This window comes from Esox lucius, chromosome 11 (genome assembly GCF_011004845.1).
Source record: "Esox lucius isolate fEsoLuc1 chromosome 11, fEsoLuc1.pri, whole genome shotgun sequence".
Lineage (NCBI taxonomy): Eukaryota > Metazoa > Chordata > Actinopteri > Esociformes > Esocidae > Esox > Esox lucius.
The window spans coordinates 55,059,262-55,079,948 of record NC_047579.1 but is presented as its reverse complement, the minus strand read 5'-3'; the positions used below and the strand labels follow the sequence as shown (position 1 = coordinate 55,079,948).

The 20,687-nt window shown below is 41.1% G+C and overlaps 1 protein-coding gene across 4 annotated transcripts in view; it reads right to left on the bottom strand.

Moving 5' to 3' along the window:
- The window catches only part of card11 (caspase recruitment domain family, member 11), a 100,341-nt gene that overhangs the window by 26,216 nt on the left and 53,438 nt on the right, over positions 1 to 20,687 (bottom strand). For all 4 annotated transcript variants that reach the window (XM_034295294.1, XM_029123434.2, XM_029123435.2 and 1 more), the window contains 5 exons: positions 17,747 to 17,886; positions 8,065 to 8,171; positions 4,995 to 5,056; positions 1,758 to 1,881; positions 1,478 to 1,679 (listed from right to left, as the gene is read on the bottom strand). In XM_034295294.1, the coding sequence (XP_034151185.1) occupies positions 1,478 to 1,679; positions 1,758 to 1,881; positions 4,995 to 5,056; positions 8,065 to 8,171; positions 17,747 to 17,886 (635 nt within the window). The remainder of the gene's footprint in view (positions 1 to 1,477; positions 1,680 to 1,757; positions 1,882 to 4,994; positions 5,057 to 8,064; positions 8,172 to 17,746; positions 17,887 to 20,687) is intronic.

Below are 20,687 nucleotides of genomic sequence, written 5' to 3'. Positions count from 1 at the left end.
TTATAGAATAATTTCACTGTACTGAGCACAGGCAGTGCCATTGAGACAGGTACAATGTTATTCTCTATACATGTTTATGCAACATTTGGTAAACATTTTTGGAAGTGGAAAGAATCCTGAATTATATGAATATCAGTATCAGATCATGTGTGACTGGCTCAGCTAACAAGCTATTATTGTACACGTGTGTCATGCAGATATCTACTACTGTACACATGTGTGATGCAGATATCTACAACTGTACACGTCTGTCATGCAGATATCTACAACTGTACACACGTGTCATGCAGATATCTACAACTGTACACGTCTGTCATGCAGATATCTACAACTGTACACGTGTGTCATGCAGATATCTACAACTGTACACGTCTGTCATGCAGATATCTACAACTGTACACGTGTGTCATGCAGATATCTACAACTGTACACGTGTGTCATGCAGATATCTACAACTGTACACGTGTCATGCAGATATCTACAACTGTACACGTCTGTCATGCAGATATCTACAACTGTACACGTGTCTCATGAATATATCTACTACTGTACATGTGTGTCATGCAGATATCTACAACTGTACACGTCTGTCATGCAGATATCTACTACTGTACACGTGTCATGCAGATATCTATTATCGTACACGTGTGTCATGCAGATATCTACTATCGTACACGTTTCATGCAGATATCTACTACTGTACACGTGTCATGCAGATATCTACTATCGTACACGTTTCATGCAGATATCTACAACTGTACACGTGTCATGCAGATATCTACAACTGTTCACGTGTGTCATGCAGATATCTACAACTGTACACGTGTCTCATGAATATATCTACTACTGTACATGTGTGTCATGCAGATATCTACAACTGTACACGTCTGTCATGCAGATATCTACAACTGTACACGTCTGTCATGCAGATATCTACTACTGTACATGTGTGTCATGCAGATATCTACTACTGTACATGTGTGTCATGAAGATATCTACTACTGTACATGTGTGTCATGCAGATATCTACAACTGTACACATGTCTCATGAAGATATCTTACTGCTTGTTGAAGCGCAAAACTCTTTTACTAAATGAAATAAAAAGGTGCCACTATCATTTTAAACACCCGTAAACATCATTTTTATCAGATTTACAGTAAATATTTTTAAACCTACAGGACGTTTTATGCATAGTGCGTCCATTGTATGGTCGCAAAAGTATTTGAACAGATTAACATGTACATGAATGTACATAACATATTAATGTCCCCTTGGTATTATTGCAGGATGTTATGGAATCTGTCCGAAAAGACAATGTATTGGCGCGTTAATATGACTTCCATAGTTAAAGTGTACTTTAAATGCATCGTAATTATTCAACAACATTGTCCAACCTTAACAGACCTCTTAATATGTGACTAGGGGCAAGCTATAACAAGCTTTTACTTTTAACAGTGATGTCACAATGTCTCTCACCAACAGGAGCTGGTAGCCCTCCCGTAGCCCTGCCTTTTCAGCTCCGGACCCTGATAGGACATTTGATACAAAGATTCCACTGTCGTTCCCGCCAACCAGTGTGGCATCAGCCAGAAGCTGGTCGCCGATCAACGTAAGCTCCTGAACCGGTCGTAGAGAACAGCTGACCCTCGAGAAGGAGGAGAGAGATGGACGGAAAGGCCTACACAAACACACACACACAGTTGTGACAGTTGTCATCCACATTTGTTGGAATATTAATGTCTATGAGTGTATGTACCTGTCAAGTGACAGTTTTCTGAAGATGTTGTTGACTGTCTCCAGGTCGTAGGAGTCTAGACATTCTGATTGATAGGAGGAGGAGGAGGAGTGGAGTGAGGGAGGACCACAACTCACTTCCTCATCTGGACATAAAGGGAGGGAGAAAAAGGAGGGGGAGAAGTGCAGAAAAAAATTAGGCAGAGAGAGAGGTAGGTTTACATTATCTCAAAATCCCATTCTTGTGTTTAATTTCAATCTAATTAGAAACATTATAAATATGAATTTAAATTAGGTGCATCCTTGGGGGCTACAGATGTTCAGAAAGCAGACATATGATGCCAGTATTGTGACAGTAAAGTCAAAATTGCTTTTTTTTGTCTGTATACTCAAGGCATATGAAAAAACATAAAAATAAGTACTGAATGTCACCTTTTATTTCTGTCCATTACAACACTTTTATGTTTTACCAGCTAAGAATAACAGCACTGTCAGAGTTCCATTCTCCCTTTTACGTGAGACTAAATATTGGGACATTTGGTTCACAGGTATTTCTAATTGATCAAATGTTTCCTGTTCCATTGATTGTTCACAAATGAAAAAAAAAAAAATTATGATGAGAATTTTGCTGTAAATTCTCTGTTCCACCCTTTGTTTTTGCCTTTGGAGTCTTGCATGTGGTGTCAGTTTGCATAATCCAACATGAAGCGGTCAATTAAAAAAAGTGATTTGGATGCTAAAAGAAAATAACAAAAGCAGAACCATAGCACCAGTCAGGCATAGACAAGTCAATAGTTTGGAATGTCCTGGAAAATGAAGACTGGTGTCTTCAGCAATCGACCAACCAGGTTGGCCAAAAGAAACAACAGCAGTTGATGACAGAAAAATGACCAGAGCTTTGAAAAACAACACTAAAATAAATGTCAGTAGAATTACCAACAACCTCCAAAATGCTGGAAATAAAAGCGCCACAATCTACTGTTCGCAGAAAAAAAGGAACCGCAGTGAAGCACGTTGGCGGTAGTGTCAGGGTGGAGGCAGTGTCAGGGTGGAGGCAGTGTCAGGGTGGCGGTAGTGTCAGGGTGGAGGTCGTATCAGGGTGGAGGTAGTGTCAGGGTGGAGGTCGTGTCAGGGTGGAGGTAGTGTCAGGGTGGCAGTAGTGTCAGGGTGGAGGCAGTGTCAGGGTGGAGGCAGTGTCAGGGTGGCGGTAGTGTCAGGGTGGAGGTCGTATCAGGGTGGAGGTAGTGTCAGGGTGGAGGTCGTATCAGGGTGGAGGTAGTGTCTGGGTGGCGGTAGTGTCAGGGTGGAGGCAGTGTCAGGGTGGAGGTTGTGTCAGGGTGGAGGTTGTGTCAGGGTGGAGGTAGGATCAGGTTGGAGGTAGTGTCATGGTGGAGGCGGCGTCAGGGTGGAGGCGGCGTCATGGTGGAGGTCCTGTCCGGGTGGAGGCAGTGTCAGGGTGGAGGTCATGTCCGGGTGGAGGTAGTGTCATGGTGGAGGTGGTGTCAGGGTGGAGGCGGCGTCAGGGTGGAGGCGGCGTCATGGTGGAGGTGGTGTCAGGGTGGAGGCGGCGTCAGGGTGGAGGTCATGTCCGGGTGGAGGTAGTGTCATGCCATGGGCATGCATGGCTGCCTCTGGAATGGACTCACTTATTTTATTAATGATGTAACATATTATGGTTGCAGCAGAATTCATTCAGAAGTGTACAGAAGCATCTTGGCTACCAATGTACAAGAAAATGCCACCAGACCAACACCTTGATTACATCTACAGCTTCAAACAAGAAAGCTTGCAGAACATTTTGTGCAGCAACACAACTACTCAGAACCCATTGATTCTCCACAGATGTTGCATGCTGCTTTTTATAAAATGGAGAATCTTTTTCGCTGAGCATATTGTGTGTCAAGGAGCAACCTTCTTAAGCTATCAATTACTGGCTAGCTCGCAATTTGCTAACATAAACATATGGGTTTAAGACTTTATAGACTTTTCATCAATCAATTAGTTCCATTTCTCATGAAAACTCAATGCAATAAAGATTGTGAAAGCAGGTTAAATAACATGGTCTTTATTACAAGCCCTCTACTTTAGATTGTTTAATTCCTAATTTCAGTTACGTTATTAAATACAATCAATCTTAATGGAGACAAATGACCAGGCATTCAACTTCACAAACGAAATCTCGCTACTTGGTGTCCATTTTGGTCTGTGATCCTACTATCTAAAACAGGTGATTGTTTTGGCCTTGGTCCAGATGAAAGTAGCTCCGAAATTCCTTTCCTAAAAGCAGAAGCTCGTCAATCAGTCGGTGAAAGTCGCCAACCTATTTTCACGATCTCAGCAGGTGTTCTCATTGTTGAATGAGCCTATCAATACTATCTTCACTATTTAGAATTGTAATAACCTCCAAGCTTTTATTTTTAGAGGTTATCAAACGTAATATGCTTGCACAATAAATTTTCGGAAATATGTACTATTAATGTTGTAGTTAATGAATTGTCAACAAATATATATACGTTAACATTTATAGGAAAAAGTTGCTATAAATGCAAAAAACTTTTGACATTCACTGTTTGCTACTACTTCCACCCTGGGCTAGCCCTAACCCAATCAGAGGCATACATTGGATAAATCCAACACACACACAAAACCAAACATTCTGCAGCTGCTTCTGCACTGCAATGCTGCAAGCCAATCACAGTGTTCCATTTGAAATTAATTAACTTCCGGTGTATCACAGCGGATTGACGCTGCAGGTGTGATCAAGGCTTTATTGGGCAGCGTATCACAATGCAAAAGGACAATGAACCAAAACACCCTGTTAACTCAACCAAGGACTTCATCAGGGGAAAGAAGAAAGAAATAAGTGTGAAGGTGTAGACTGGCCAAGTCAATCTCCTGACTAAAATCTGATTGAACATGCATTTCACTTACAGAACAGGAGACTGAAATCAGACAAATATTTTCATATTCTGTGCGTACAGCAAAAATAGCAATTTTGACTTTACTGTCCCAATAGTTATGGAGGGCTTTCAATACTGTAGCCTACTTATGCAAGAAACATATAAGGCCAATTAACCTTAAAAAAAAGCCACAAAATAAATACCTTGCAGTTAGAAAAAATTATGATAAAAACATAAAAGAAAATAATATTTTCAATAAACAACAGTTTGTTCATGTTCTTTTAATCACAGATTATTCTTGACCAGTTTGTTCCAGACAAAAACATTTTTATTTTCACAAGAGAAAAGAAGATATTAACCTGTCTCAGCTTCCTTAATATAGTCCATGTTGTCTACACTCTCACAGTCAAAATCATAAATGCTGAAACAGAGAAACATACTTTTAGTCACATTAAAGGGATCATGTAGAATCCTGCCTTAATGTAAACAAGACATTAAACAACAACAAGACATGCCTCCTTCTCATCTCCCCTAACAAAGCTGGGATAGTATTATCTAGTCCAAGGTTAAGGTTAGAGTGGGGGATAGTATTATCTAGTCCAAGGTTAAGGTTAGAGTGGGGGATAGTATTATCTAGTCCAAGGTTAAGGTTAGAGTGGGGGATAGTATTATCTAGTCCAAGGTTAATATTAGGGTGGGGGGATAGTATTATCTAGTCCAAGGTTAATATTAGGGTGGGGGGATAGTATTATCTAGTCCAAGGTGATTAAGGTGGGGGGATAGTATTATCTAGTCCAAGGTGATTAAGGAGGGGGGATAGTATTATCTAGTCCAAGGTTAAGGTTAGAGTGGGGGATAGTATTATCTAGTCCAAGGTTAAGGTTAGAGTGGGGGATAGTATTATCTAGTCCAAGGTTGAGGTTAGAGTGGGGGATAGTATTATCTAGTCCAAGGTGATTAAGGCGGGGGGATAGTATTATCTAGTCCAAGGTGATTAAGGAGGGGGGATAGTATTATCTAGTCCAAGGTGATTAAGGCGGGGGGATAGTATTATCTAGTCCAAGGTTAAGGTTAGAGTGGGGGATAGTATTATCTAGTCCAAGGTTATGGTTAGGGTGGGGGGATAGTATTATCTAGTCCAAGGTTAAGGTTAGGGTGGGGGGTAGTATTAGTTAGTCCAGGGTGGTTTAGGGTGGGGGGATAGTATTAACTAGTCCAGGGTGGTTTAGGGCGGGGGGATAGTATTAACTAGTCCAGGGTGGTTTAGGGTGGGGGGATAGTATTATCTAGTCCAGGGTGGTTTAGGGTGGGGGGATAGTATTAACTAGTCCAGGGTGGTTTAGGGTGGGGGGATAGTATTATCTAGTCCAGGGTGGTTTAGGGTGGGGGGATAGTATTATCTAGTCCAGGATGGTTTAGGGTGGGGGGATAGTATTATCTAGTCCAGGGTGGTTTAGGGTGGGGGATAGTATTAACTAGTCCAGGGTGGTTTAGGGTGGGGGGATAGTATTAACTAGTCCAGGGTGGTTTAGGGTGGGGGGATAGTATTATCTAGTCCAGGGTGGTTTAGGGTGGGGGATAGTATTAACTAGTCCAGGGTGGTTTAGGGGGGGGGATAGTATTAACTAGTCCAGGGTTGTTTAGGGTGGGGGATAGGATTAGATTAAATATGTTTTCTTTTGGTCAGTTGCCTGTATTTATGCAAGCAGTACAGTAAAAATCTTATATATGAAGGCAGAAGTAAAAAATATTTTACTTCCACAGTGTTTAAAGAGCAGTGTTTAGAGTGTAGGCGTTACAGAGTAGGACTTCACTGCCTCCCTTTTTAATCTCACCATCTGTTAATCAAAATGTATTTCCTGGCAGAAAAAAGGCAGTTCCATCAAAATACTGTATGCATGAATCTGTGGGGCACCATCAGGGTGTCCTAGGCCTTTACAGAAGGCATTACGAATGATATGAATGTATATATTTTTGGGGGCTTTTATAAACTAATTAAAAACTATTAAAATATTTTAATAATTGTAGTGTTTTTCTGTTTCAATTACTTCTGTTTGGGTTGGAGGGAGAAGGATTTTTACTAAACTGTGCCTTTCCTAGCAATTTTTTTCTTATCTCTATAAATATCTGCTTTTACACTGCTGCAAACACAGGGATTAACTTTCAAAGAGACATTGGTCTCAACCTGATTTCTCATATAAGAATCCATTTTTAATAAAATAAATAAATAAAACTGACACCAGTATCAGTATTTTCCTTTGGGGGTTAATAGGAAGCTGGCTAGCAGCAGGCATTCAGAAATCAAGACAGAAGGCATTTGTCATTCTGTCGTATTTGAGCAGAACTTAAGTATCATCCAATTGCACTTTGACTTAAAATTGTTGAGACTGTTTGGAGAAGGTAGGGTTAGTGATGGTGCTGCGACTTCTAGAAGACTCATGGACTAGTTGAGAGTGACGAGCATTTTTCTTGTTTTGTCCCGCTTTTTGAGCTGACTGAGATTGATGGCGGATCAATGAGGCATTATTAACAATTAGGTTGCCTTTTGAATATCAATAGATTTTTCAATTGATTGTCATTTCTTTATTTCCATAGTTAATTCTTCAGCTGGCTTGCTGTTAGCTATGAAAAACACATGTGACCATGCAATTCAGTGTTGCATTTAAACTTTGTTTGATTACATAAAATATGTTTGCAGTGGGAAGAAATGAATTAACAAACACAGCATCTACTTCTGTAAATATTTGGCCTACCATTTGCTTTTGAAGTGGGCTATTGGCAAAGATTTGTTCAATATCTCAACAGAAAGTCGTAGGCTATAAAACATAAAACGTGATTAAGCAAACAGTTTAAAGCACTCTGTACTCAAAACTATATTGTACGCACTCTCCGTCAGGTGATCTGCGATCGTACTCTGGCTCAGGCCTGTTTCACTAATTTAGGATCTCAACAAAGAGTATTGATTCTCTTGAGCTAGACGGAGTGTAGTCTACGTGGTGTAGGGTATAGTGTTCAGAATGTAGTATACATAGTGTTCAGAGTGTAGTGTACCTGGTGTAGGGTCTAGTGTTCAGAATGTAGTATACATAGTGTTCAGAGTGTAGTGTTCAGAGTTTGTGTAACTAGTGTAAGGTACAATGTTCAGAGTGTAGTCTACCTGGTGTAGGGTATTGTGTTCAGAGTGTAGTCGACAGAGTGTTCAGAGTGTTGTGTAACTAGTGTTCAGTGTGTAGTCTACCTTGGTGTAGTGTTGGGGATGTAGTTTACCTGGTGTAGGGTACAGTGTTCAGAGTGTAGTCTACCTGGGTATAGTGTTGGGGGTGTAGTTTACTTGGTGTAGGGTACAGTGTTCAGTGTAGTCTACCTTGGTTTAGTGTTGGGGATGAGGTATACTGTGTTTAGGCAATATAGTTCAGGGAGTATTTGTACCTGCGGGGGTGGAAGTCTGTCTCTCCCTCTTTCGTACGGCGGACCAGTGATGCATTTCCTGGAGGCTCAGGTACCGTAGACATTATGCTGCAGTTACGGCTACGCGCCTGAAGGTTACAGATTTAACACATGGTTACAGTGAGGAAACAGGTTAGTTTTACCACACAGGTTACAATCAATCAATACAATTTATTTATAAAGCCCTTTTTACAACAGCAGTTGTCACAATGTGCTTTTACAGAAACACTGGCCTTAAACCCCAAGGGGCAAACAACAGTAGTGTTGAATTTCAGTGGCTAGGAAAAACTCCCTAAGAAGGCCGAATTTTAGGAAGAAACCTAGAGAGGTTTCTTCCTAAAAACGCATGCTTCCAAAGGAGCTAATTTGGGGCTTCTCCATGCTTCATTGAAATATATAACTGTGTGTCATCAGCATAACAGTGAAAATTTACATTGTGATTTCGGATTACATAGCCCAGAGGCAGCATATACAGTATAGTGAGAACAATAATGCGCCCAGAACCGAGCCTTGAGGAACACCAAAGCATAACTTTGACTTGTCAGAGGATATGCCATCCACACTAACAAACTGATATCTTTCAGATAAATAAGATTTAAACCAGGCTAGAACATGTCCACATAGCCCAATATGGGTTTCCAGTCTCTCTAAGAGAAGGGAGTGATCAATAGTGTCAAAAGCAGCACTGAGATCAGGAAGCAACAGGACGGATGTGGAACCTTTATCTGAGGCCATTAGAAGGTCATTTATTACCTTCATGAGTGCAGTCTCAGTACTATGAGGGGGTCTGAAACTGGACTGGAGCATTTCATAAATGTTTTTCGTCTTCAGGAAGGCAATCAGTTGTTGGGAATCACATTTTTCTAAGATTTTTGAGAGGAACGGGAGGTTCGATATTGGCCTATAACAGTTTAATATGTCAGGATTAGATTTTTTTAAGAAGAGGCTAAATTTGCACTATTTTTAGTGAGTTTGGTACACATCCGGAGGAAAGTGAGCAATTTAAAGTGAAGGCCCACTTCACTTGTTGAGCGTTGCTGTTTTGTTAACTTTGCAACTGAATCGAAGATACATTTTGGATTGTTTATGTTTGCCTCAATCAGGTTGGAGAAATAAGCTAATCGAGCAAATGTGAGTGATTTTCGGTATTGTAGCGTACTGTCCATCCAGGCTAGTCTGAATACTTCCAACTTGGTGGAGACCCACTTTCACTCCAATTTTCTGGAGGCTTGCTTGAGTGCTCTAGTATTGTCTGTATACCAGGGAGCAAGTTTCTTGTTGCGTATTTGTTTTGTTTTTAGTGGTGCAACCGTATCTAAAGTATTTCGCAGTGTTGAGTTTAGATCCTCGATTTAATCGTTTGCGGATTTATTTACTCTGTCGTTGATGAGCGAACTTGTAAGAATATCAAGGAATCTATTTGTAGTCCGAGAATTTATAGTACGTCTTTTGAAACTCATTGTTTGCGGAATAAGTGGATTTCTTGTTTTAACGGTAAATGTAATAAGACAGTGATGCAATAATCCAGGATTTGGGGGAAATTATAAGATCAACAATATCTATTTCTTGTGACAGGACTAAATCTAAGGTGTGATTGTGGCAGTGTGTTGGACCTGAGACATGTTGGATAAAACTCATTGAGTCAATTATTGCTTCAAAGGCTTTTTGAAGAGGATCATTGGACTTTTCTATATGAATATTGAAATTGCCCAAAAATGTAATACTTTCTGCCATGACTACAAGGTTAGTCAAGAATTCTGGAAACTCATTGAGGAACATTGTTTATGGCCCGGGGGGCCTATAAATAGTAGCTATGTAAAACGATTTATCGGCTTGGTTAACTTTGTTGTGGACATTTCTCTAACCAATGTATTCTTACTGATTAAAGGACTTGAATCCCATTGTTTAGATAGGTAAAGGAATGTGGGTATTTGCATAGGGGGCATCTATTGTCTGTCCAGATGCTGTAAGAACTCTTAGAATTGAAGAAGTTACTTATGGCGGGAAGGAGAGCTGTCCTTTGTGTGAAGCTTAGGTAAACACAGTAGTAAACATTATGGCAGGAAGGATAAGGTGGGGGGACAGCCCACCCTTTGGGTAAAACCTATGTGACACAGGACAGATGGCAGCATCTTACCACACCCCTTTTTCTATGTAATAAATACTGTTGAAATGATGTTTTGAGTCAGAGACTCCTCGGATGATTATGTCTGTAAGCGTTTGACGCGTCTCTCTCATTTGCAAATGATTTAATAAATGAACCGTTAATTTGTGCCAAGAGTATTTCGTCTCTGTACTTCCTTCTAAAAGAGTTCTGATCGATAAAATTACCGTCACAACTTTCATGAGTAAAACTTCAAAAGAATGAAAATCAGTGATGTGTTTGAGAGTAAATGTATATTTACTGTCATAAATATTAGCAACAACCCCTCCTTTTCGGGATGCAGGAGGGATATGATCACTAGTATAACCAGGAGGAGAGGACTCATTTAAGGCAATGATTTCATCAGGCTGTAGCCACGTTTCACATAAATCAATAACATCTAGTTTATGATCAGAGATGCCTTTGGTGCAAGGGATCTAACATTTAGGAGTCCCACTTGGGGATGCGAGGTGATACAGTCTATTTATTTGTGACCAAGGTGGAGAAAAACAATCTTAATAAGGTTGCTATTGTTAGCACTACCTTGTTTAACTTTTCTCAGCCTGGAACGAGTCAGAGTTGCAATAGGTAAAACTGTACTAACTACTCTGGCTATTCTATCGACAGACTCCACTATGCTAGCCGGCTGGCTAACAGCCTGTGGCCTGACCTGCACCCTATCTCATGGTGAGGCTATAGGAGTGAGACTCCTGTCAATGTTCCTAGATAAAGGAAGAGCACCACTCCAGCTAGGATGGAGTCCGTCGCTACTCAGCAGATCCGGCCTGGCCATATTTCTGGGAGAGTCCCAAAAACAGAGCCAGTTATCTACAAACTCTACCTCCTGTGACGGGCAGAACTCCGTTTTCAGCCTGCGATTGAGTTGCGTAAGTCTGCTGTAGAGCTCATCACTGCCCCTAGCTGGGAAGGGGCCTGAGACCATTACTCGATGCCGACACATCTTTCTAGCTAATTTACACGCTGATCTATGTTCTGCTTCGTAACCTCTGACTGTTTCATCCTAACGTCGTTGGTGCCAACGTGAATAACAATATCTCTATACTTGCCAGTTTTAGACTTCGCTAGCACCAACCCCAAATTTGCGGCTACGTCGGTGGCTCTGCCCCCCCGGTAAACAGTGTACGATCACAGGCTGATTCTTTAGTCTAATACTGCGGGTAATGGAATCGCCAATAACTAAAGTTTTCAGTTTTTCGAGGACACCGGTAAAAAATGCCTGCCGATCATTCCCCTCCGAAGACGGCTCGGGCCTTGACTCCGACTCCAGTGGGGAAAACCTGTTGAAAGTCTCAGTTGGATTTAGCAACGATTCAGGTTTAACTGGTCGACGGCATTTCTTCCCAGTGACCAAGAGAAAGTTCTTGCCTGGCTACAGGAGCTGTGCCGGGGGGTTAACAACACTATTGTTTCATCCTGGTGGCACAGATGCAGTTTTTTCCATTTCTACACTAACATAATCCTTGCTTGACATTTGCGTCTGAAGCCGAGCCTCTAACTCTGCTATCTTTACCATAGTTCTCCTCCGTGTTGTAGCTACAACAATTACAGTGATAAGGCATAATAATGATACTTAGCCTCGGGTGTTCAGGGGTGAGTAATTCTGTTATGTCCAAAAAGAGTCCCGGTGTAGTAAAGTTGGGTAAAAGGTTGATAGATAAAAAATATTGTGTTGGTAAAACTCTTAAAGTTGAATTTGACCAATTAGAGTAAATTCGAAAAAGTTTGTAACCGCAGGCAGCGTACAGCACGTCAACAATTCCACAATGCACCACCAATCGAGTTACACGTTTTAACACATGGGTTACAGTGATGACACAGGTTAGGTTTAACACATGGTTACAGTGATGACACAGGTTAGTTTTACCACACGTTACAGGTTTAACACATGGTTACAGTGATAAAACAGGTTAGTTATACCACACGTTACAGGTTTAACACATGGGTTACAGTGATGACACAGGTTAGTTTTACCACACAGGTTACAGATTTAACACATGGTTACAGTGATGAAACAGGTAAGTTATACCACACGTTACAGGTTTTACCCATAGGTTACAGTGATGACATAGGTTAATTAAACCAAAGTGTGACTTGTAATTCAACGCTGCTAAAATTAAGGCTGGTGATGGTTAGAAATGTGAACCACTTACACTTCTAAAACTCAACAACAGACACCAACAACAGACAGTCAGATACCTACACATGCACTGTAGCGGTGGGCAGTTCCATCCCAAAATATCGAGACTATCTTTTTGAAGATCGATTCTAGCGTCAATAAGATCTATACCAGTTTTTCAGTTTCTTCCGGGTTGTACCCATTGCATTAAAGAGTAGGACTGCTACTCTGTGCAAACAACGCTCACTACTGTTGCTTGTGACTGTGTCCTCGTACAACCAACATCCGCGGTGCACACGCTGACTCCCGGTGCCCACCACCAACCCGAGATGCCGCCAACCCGAGATGCCGCCAACCCGAGATGCCGCCAACCCGAGATGCCGCCAACCCGAGATCCCGCCAACCCGAGATGCCGCCAACCCGAGATGCCGCCAACCCGAGATGCCGCCAACCCGAGATACCGCCAACCCGAGATACCGCCAACCCGAGATGCCGCCAACCCGAGATACCGCCAACCCGAGATGCCGCCAACCCGAGATACAGGTCTGCATTCATTGCATGCATGAATGGCGTGGTTGAACAAAAGAGGAGCTACGTGTGCATGTGGAGACATTTTACAGCTGTAAATGAAAACATCACAAACTACGATGTATGTATGAAGGTTGTTCGCTACTTTGGCAACACCACCAATTTGTTTTAATATATGATAAACCCACGAGAAAGAACTATGTGCTGCAACAGAAAAGAAGAGAGTAGGGAAATGTCTCAGAGTTCACTAGCAGAGTCTTTTCAGAGAGGCAAGGAATATCCTGGTGTATATAGTAGTGAAATTGGTATTTTACTCAAATCAGATCTTCAGCATTTGTTAATGTTACATTATTGTTACATACATTAATTACTAACTGTAATTAGTCTCATCATTAGCTGTTACTTTAGCCGGCTGACTAAATATAGGCAATATTCAGACATAAAAATAATATACTTAACCCACTGAATCTAAATTACTTGTTTTAATTGTTGACGTGACTATATTTCTTAAAAAAATTTACCTAAAACCTGAATTAAGCACATTCAAATTACAATAACAGAAAATATATTTTTGTACTTGACTTTTAAAATGGTAATGTATTTTAACATGCATGTGATTAAAGGTGCTCTATGCAAGTTTATGCCACCTATTAGCAATGAGTTGAATATCGGTTCTATAACTCCATTAGGATCTGACACTATCATTACTAAGAGCATACTGACAGGTTTGAAGCAGTGTAACCTGCAACTGTTGATGCTGGAGCAATGAACAAATACATTTGTTTTAGATGGGTTCGAAGCTGATGGGTCCTTTCCATAGCTACGGAACACATAATATACAAAAGTAAACAGCTAAACCAATGAAAACATAATCTGGGCTATCTATTGCGTTAGATGCATTGACTCGTTGATGGCTAGCTTGTGAATATGAAACCCTAGAACTTGCTGGAACAATTATACCCGCATTTTGACCAGTTGGCAAAAGGCTAAATCTAGCTAAAAGGCAATGTAATTGCTTCTTCCAAGAAATAGTCGCTTATGTATTAGGTTTGGTCAAACAACCCACGCATGCTAGTTTTTCTTTATTTTTTGCAGAGAACACCAGGTTGTAACACTATTTTTCAGCAGCGAATGGAATCAAGGAGTGTCTGTTCGGACAAATAACTTATCTAACTAATGTTAGCTTATCATCTTGACCAAAGACTGGAGAAAACTTCCTAAAATGTAGCTGCGCTCATACAAAAAAATAAACAATGATTTTCTATGTCAAACATTTGTTTCTCCATCATCATCAATCTAGTGGCAATCACTTTGCTTTCCCCTTGACTATCTAGCCAACTAGATAAATTAGGTATCTAGTGTAACCTGTTGTGGAAATCTCTCTTACCAATGTATTCTCACTGATTAAAGGACTGAGAGCCCCTTATTCAAATTAGAAAAGGAAAGTGGGGGTTAAGGTATTTGCCTAGGGGGCATCATTGACTGGTATCAGCAGATGAAATGGTTACTCTTTATCTGCGCATCTGTATAACTCATCAGGGCATCTATTGTCTGTCCAGATGCTGTAAGAACTTTTAGAATTGAAGAAGTTACCTATGGGGGGAAGGAGAGCTTGTCCTTTGTGTGAAGCCTAGGTAGTAAGAGAACAAAGGGAATGTGTTTTATTAACATAGGACAACTGGGCATCTTACCACACCCCTTTTAACTGTAATAAATACTGATGAATGACCTGTGTTAAGTTAGAGTCCTCAGACGATTATTTTTGTAAGCGTTTGACGCGTCTCTCTTACTTGCAAATAATAATAAAATGGTTAAATTGTGCCAAGTGAATTTTGTCTCTGTTTCTTTCTCCTTTAAGAGTGTTGATCGATGGAATTGCCATCACAAACCTTACTTGTCAAGTAGAAAAGTAGTCAACTCTGCATCACTGTTTATACAAACGTCAGCTCTCTCCATCTAATAAATGCCAAATTCACACTTTTTTACTTGGTGTAGGCATACATGATAAACCCAAACAATGCCTGTCATTGGCCGTCAACTCACACTCCTTCAAGGAAGTACACGCCTGCGAACGTCCCAGCCTTCTATGTTTTACTTACAACCATGGCATTGGGGGGGTAATGTCAGTCCTGACACTCTGCCAGAGACGTTTTTAAGTGATAGTGATATGTAAGGGTTATTATCGGTTCTTTGAAATGGAAAATGCTGCATAGGGCACCTTTAAGTAATTAACAGTGGAAAGCGAAGTCCCACAGGTGGGAGTTAGAAATTATGCCACTCAACAGACAATGATTGCAAATAATTTAGTGGTCATGAAAATGTATTCAGTTTTAGCCTATGGATGATGCATTCACTTCATAAATCATGACACACTGCTCTCCCCTAAATGAAAGTACATAAGCCTCTTTAAATAATAAAAAGTATCGGTACTGGTATCGATATCAGTGATTCTTGCCTTGTATTATTTGGTATCGGATCAAACCCAAATTTTGCGGTATCACACACCCCTAATGCACTGCACCTGCAGGATGTGCCACTGCTGAGGGCTAGGGGGGCAGTGGATCAAACCATTGTGAGGCAAAGGGTGGGGGGTCGCAATCTTTTGAAACTTAGAAACATGCTATTAAATGTCTATAATCAGCACTTTCATTGAGTGCTTTCATTGAGTCTTATTAATATTATTCAATTACATTATCATGTTTACAGTGATATATTGGGGAGGACAAATCATAGTTTTCCAAAACGTGAAGGGGTCTGAATAATTTACGAATGCACAGTATACACTCAACTAAAGGATTATTAGGAACACCATACTAATACTGTGTTTGACCCCCTTTCACCTTCAGAACTGCCTTAATTCTGCGTGGCATTGATTCAACAAGGTGCTGAAAGCATTCTTTAGAAATGTTGGCCCATATTGATAGGATAGCATCTTGCAGTTGATGGATATTTGTGGGATGCACATCCAGGGCACGAAGCTCCTGTTCCACCACATCCCAAAGATGCTCGATTGGGTTGAGATCTAGTGACTGTGGGGGCCATTTCAGTACAGTGAACTCATTCTCATGTTCAATAAACCAATTTGCAATGATTCAAGCTTTGTGACATGGTGCATTATCCTGCTGGAAGTAGCCCTCAGAGGATGGGTACATGGTGGTCATAAAGGGATGGATATGGTCAAAAACAATGCTCAGGTAGGCTGTGGCATTTAAACGATGCCCAATTGACACTAAGGGGCCTAAAGTGTGCCAAGAAAACATCCCCCACACCATTACACCACCACCACCAGCCTGCACAGTGGTAACAAGGCATGATGGATCCATGTTCTCATTCTGTTTACGCCAAATTCGGACTCTACCATCTGAATGTCTCAACAGAAATCCAGACTCATCAGACCAGGCAACATTCTTCCAGTCTTCAACTGTCCAATTTTGGTGAGCTCGTGCAAATTGTAGCCTCTTTTTCCTATTTGTAGTGGAGATGAGTGGTACCCGGAGGGGTCTTCTGGTGTTGTAGCCCATCCGCCTTAAGGTTGTGCGTGTTGTGGCTTCACAAATGCTTTGCTGCATACCTCGGTTGTATCGAGTGGTTATTTCAGTCAAAGTTGCTCTTCTATCAGCCGGCCCATTCTCCTCTGACCTCTAGCATCAACAAGGCATTTTCGCCCACAGGACTGCTGCATACTGGATGTGTTTCCCTTTTCACACCATTCTTTGTAAATCCTGGAAATGGTTGTGCGTGAAAATCCTAGTAACTGAGCAGATTGTGAAATACTCAGACCGGCCCGTCTGGCACCAACAACCATGCCACGCTCAAAATTGCTTAAATCACCTTTCTTTCCCATTCTTACATTCAGTTTGGAGTTCAGGAGATTGTCTTAACCAGGACCACACCCCTAAATGCATTGAAGCAACTGCCATGTGATTGGCTGATTAGATAATTGCATTAATGAGAAATTGAACAGGTGTTCCTAATAATCCTTTAGGTGAGTGTCTATTTATATACACCCATCCATCCATCCATCTTCTTCTGCTTATCCGGGGCCGGGTCGCGGGGGCAGCAGTCTAAGCAGGGATGCCCAGACTTCCCTCTCCCCAGACACTTCCTCTAGCTCTTCCGGGGGGACACCGAGGCGTTCCCAGGCCAGCCGGGAGACATAGTCCCTCCAGCGTGTCCTAGGTCTTCCCTGGGGTCTCCTCCCGGTGGGACGGGACCGGAACACCTTCCCAGGAAGGCGTTCCGGAGGCATCCGAAAAAGATGCCCAAGCCACCTCAGCTGACCCTTCTCGATGTGGAGGAGCAGTGGCTCTACTCTGAGCTCCTCCCGGGTGACCGAGCTTCTCACCCTATCTCTAAGGGATCGCCCAGCCACCCTGCGGAGAAAACTCATTTCGGCCGCCTGTATCCGGGATCTTGTCCTTTCGGTCATGACCCAAAGCTCATGACCATATTTATATACACTTTTCCCAAAAAGTTTGGACGCTGTGTACATTTTTTATAAAAACAGAATGCAAATATGTGCAAGTCATTTAAATCCTATATTCAAGAGAAAACAGTACAAAGACAACATATCAAATGTTGAAACTGAAAATGTTTATTGTTCCTTGAAAAATATATGCCTAATTCGAATATGATGCCAGCAACGCATTTAAAAAAATCTGGAACAGGGGCAACAAAAGACTGGAAAAGTCTTGAACAAAAGACTGGAAAAGTAAAACAATATCCAGAAACACCAGTGCCTTCTCTGGGCCCAAGCTCATTTAAGCTAATTTTTCTTCACATTTTACACAGCGTCCCAACTTTTTTGGAAACAGGGTTGTATATTTGTGTGTGTTTTTATGTGTGTGTGGACTTACAATGGTAGTTTGGCTGGGCAGTTCTGTGTTGGGGGAGAGAGGGGGGTGGGTGGAGAAGGAGGTAGGGAGGTGGGGTGAGGCTGGACAGGTGCTGCTGAAGTGGCTGTCTGACATCCCATCTGGAGACTCTCCTCCGCTTCCTAAAACACACATTATAGGGTTAATAATTAATTCAATCAATAAGGATAAATAAGTAATTAGCCTTCTTCTGTAGTACACCGTTCCAAAAAAGTGAGTTTCATTACGACAACTCATAATGTGACTCAGTAGTGTGTATGGCCCCCAGGGATGGGCAGAATTTAACATACAAAGTATGATTTTGTCATTTGTATTTAATTTGTATTAAAATATTATATTTTATTTAGTGTTTTGTATTTAAAAAAAATATTAATATAATTTGTGAGAACTCTACATGATGACATCATAAAAATGCTGCCTCTGATTGGTGCCTACACAGGAATTTGCCCAGACTTGTCGAGATCAGAACAGAAAATGTCTATTGGAGTTTAAGTAAATGTTCTTACTACACAATTCATGGTGGTGTCCTCTATACCTATATTCTGAGGCTCTCAATATCTTTTTATTATTTTTTTATTAAACCTTTATTTAATCAGGATAGGCTCATTGAGATTAAAAATCTCTTTTCCAAGAGCGTCCTGGCCAGGAATAGGCAGCCGTAAATCGTAACATAATTGTTTTCAGAATACAATACAAAAAATACAAGTAGAAGTATAATCAATACAACCACAAGACAATTACACCATTATTCTGCAGATGTTGACAGAACATAATTAAAAACAATGACAAGTAAGGGAATCAGATTCCAAGTCCATCGTCAATGATTTAAAAATGCTAAGATCTTGTAGTTTAAAACGATTTTGAAAGGTGTTCCAAGCTGATGGAGCAGAGTACATGAAGGCACGTTTCCCAGAATTTGTTCTGACCGTTGGCACCGTAAGTAAAATAACCTCCTGTGAGCGGAGACAGTATTCACCACATTGTTTACGGATAAATTAACATATATATAAGAGCAATAAACCCAATATGGCTTGGTAAACAAAGGTATACAAGTGGCTAAGTCTACAGAATGCTAGGGAAGACCATCCAACTCCAGCATATAAAGTGCAATGGTGTGTAAGTGCCTGACAGTTTAAGATAAATCTCAATGCTCCATGAAAACACTGAGCAGAGGCATCCATATATAAAATATCACCATAGTCCAGTATAGGCATAAAGGTTCCTTAAATAAGTTTTTTTCTGGCTTTAAAAGAGAAACAAGCCTTGTTCCTCAAATAAAATCCCAACTTCAACTTATGTTTTTTTGCAAGTTGAAGTACACTCACCTAAAGGATTATTAGGAACACCATACTAATACTGTGTTTGACCCCCTTTCGCCTTCAGAACTGCCTTAATTCTACATGGCATTGATTCAACAAGGTGCTGAAAGCATTCTTTAGAAATGTGGCTTGATAGGATAGCATCTTGCAGTTGATGGAGATTTGTGGGATGCACATCCAGGGCACGAAGCTCCCGTTCCACCACATCCCAAAGATGCTCTATTGGGTTCAGATCTGGTGACTGTGGGGGCCATTTCGGTACAGTGAACTCATTCTCATGTTCAATAAACCAATTTGAAATGATTCGGGCTTTGTGACATGGTGCATTATCCTGCTGGAAGTAGCCATCAGAGGATGGGTACATGGTGGTCATAAAGGGATGGACATGGTCAGAAACAATGCTCAGGTAGGCCATGGCATTTAAACGATGCCCAATTGGCATTAAGGGGCCTAAAGTGTACCAAGAAAACATCCCCCACACCATTACACCACCACCATCAGCCTGCACAGTGGTAACAAGGCATGATGGATCCTTGTTCTCATTCTGTTTACGTCAAATCCGGACTCTACCATCTGAATGTCTCAACAGAAATCGAGACTCATCAGACCAGGCAACATTCTTCCAGTCTTCAACTGTCCAATTTTGGTGAGCACGTGCAAATTGTAGCCTCTTTTTCCTATTTGTAGTGGAGATGAGTGGTACCCGGTGGGGTCTTCTGCTGTTGTAGCCCATCCGCCTCAAGGTTGTGCGTGTTGTGGCTTCACAAATGCATTGCTGCATACCTCAGTTGTAACGAGTGGTTATTTCAGTCAAAGTTGCTCTTCTATCAGCTTCAATCGGTCGGCCCATTCTCCTTTGACCTCTAGCATCAACAAGTCATTTTCGCCCACAGGACTGCCGCATACTGGATGTTTTTCCCTTTTCACACCATTCTTTGTAAACCCTAGAAATGTTTGTGCATGAAAATCCCAGAACTGAGCAGATTGCGAAATACTCAGACCGGCCCGTCTGGCACCAACAACCATGCCATGGTCAAAATTGCTTAAATCAACTTTCTTTCCCATTCTGACATTCAGTTTGGAGTTCAGGAGAATGTCTTGACCAGGACCACACCCCTAAATGCATTGAAGCAACTGCCATGTGATTGGGTGATAATTGCATTAATGAGAAATTGAACAGGTGTTCCTAATAATCCTTTAGGTGAGTGTATATGCAGTTTGAAGGACAAGTCATCATCAATTAAAATTCAAAGATATTTATATGAAGTTACTGTCTCAATCACATTACCCTGGTAGGTAGTAATACATGGAAGATTTAGAGGTTTCTTTTTTGTTTCAGAGAACAACATTTGTTTGTTTTGTCCACATTGAGAACAAGTTTCAATTGAAACAAGGTATGTTTAACAACATTAAAAGCAGTTTGTATATGTTGAAAAGCTTTCTCTAAGGTCAAAGCACAACAATAAATAACAGTGTCATCTGCATAAAAATTCAGCATTTTGTACATTTTTATCTAGATCATTTATAAATAGCGAACAAGAGTGGACCCAGTACAGAGCCCTGGGGTACACCATTTAGAACAAACAATGAATCAGATGCAAGCC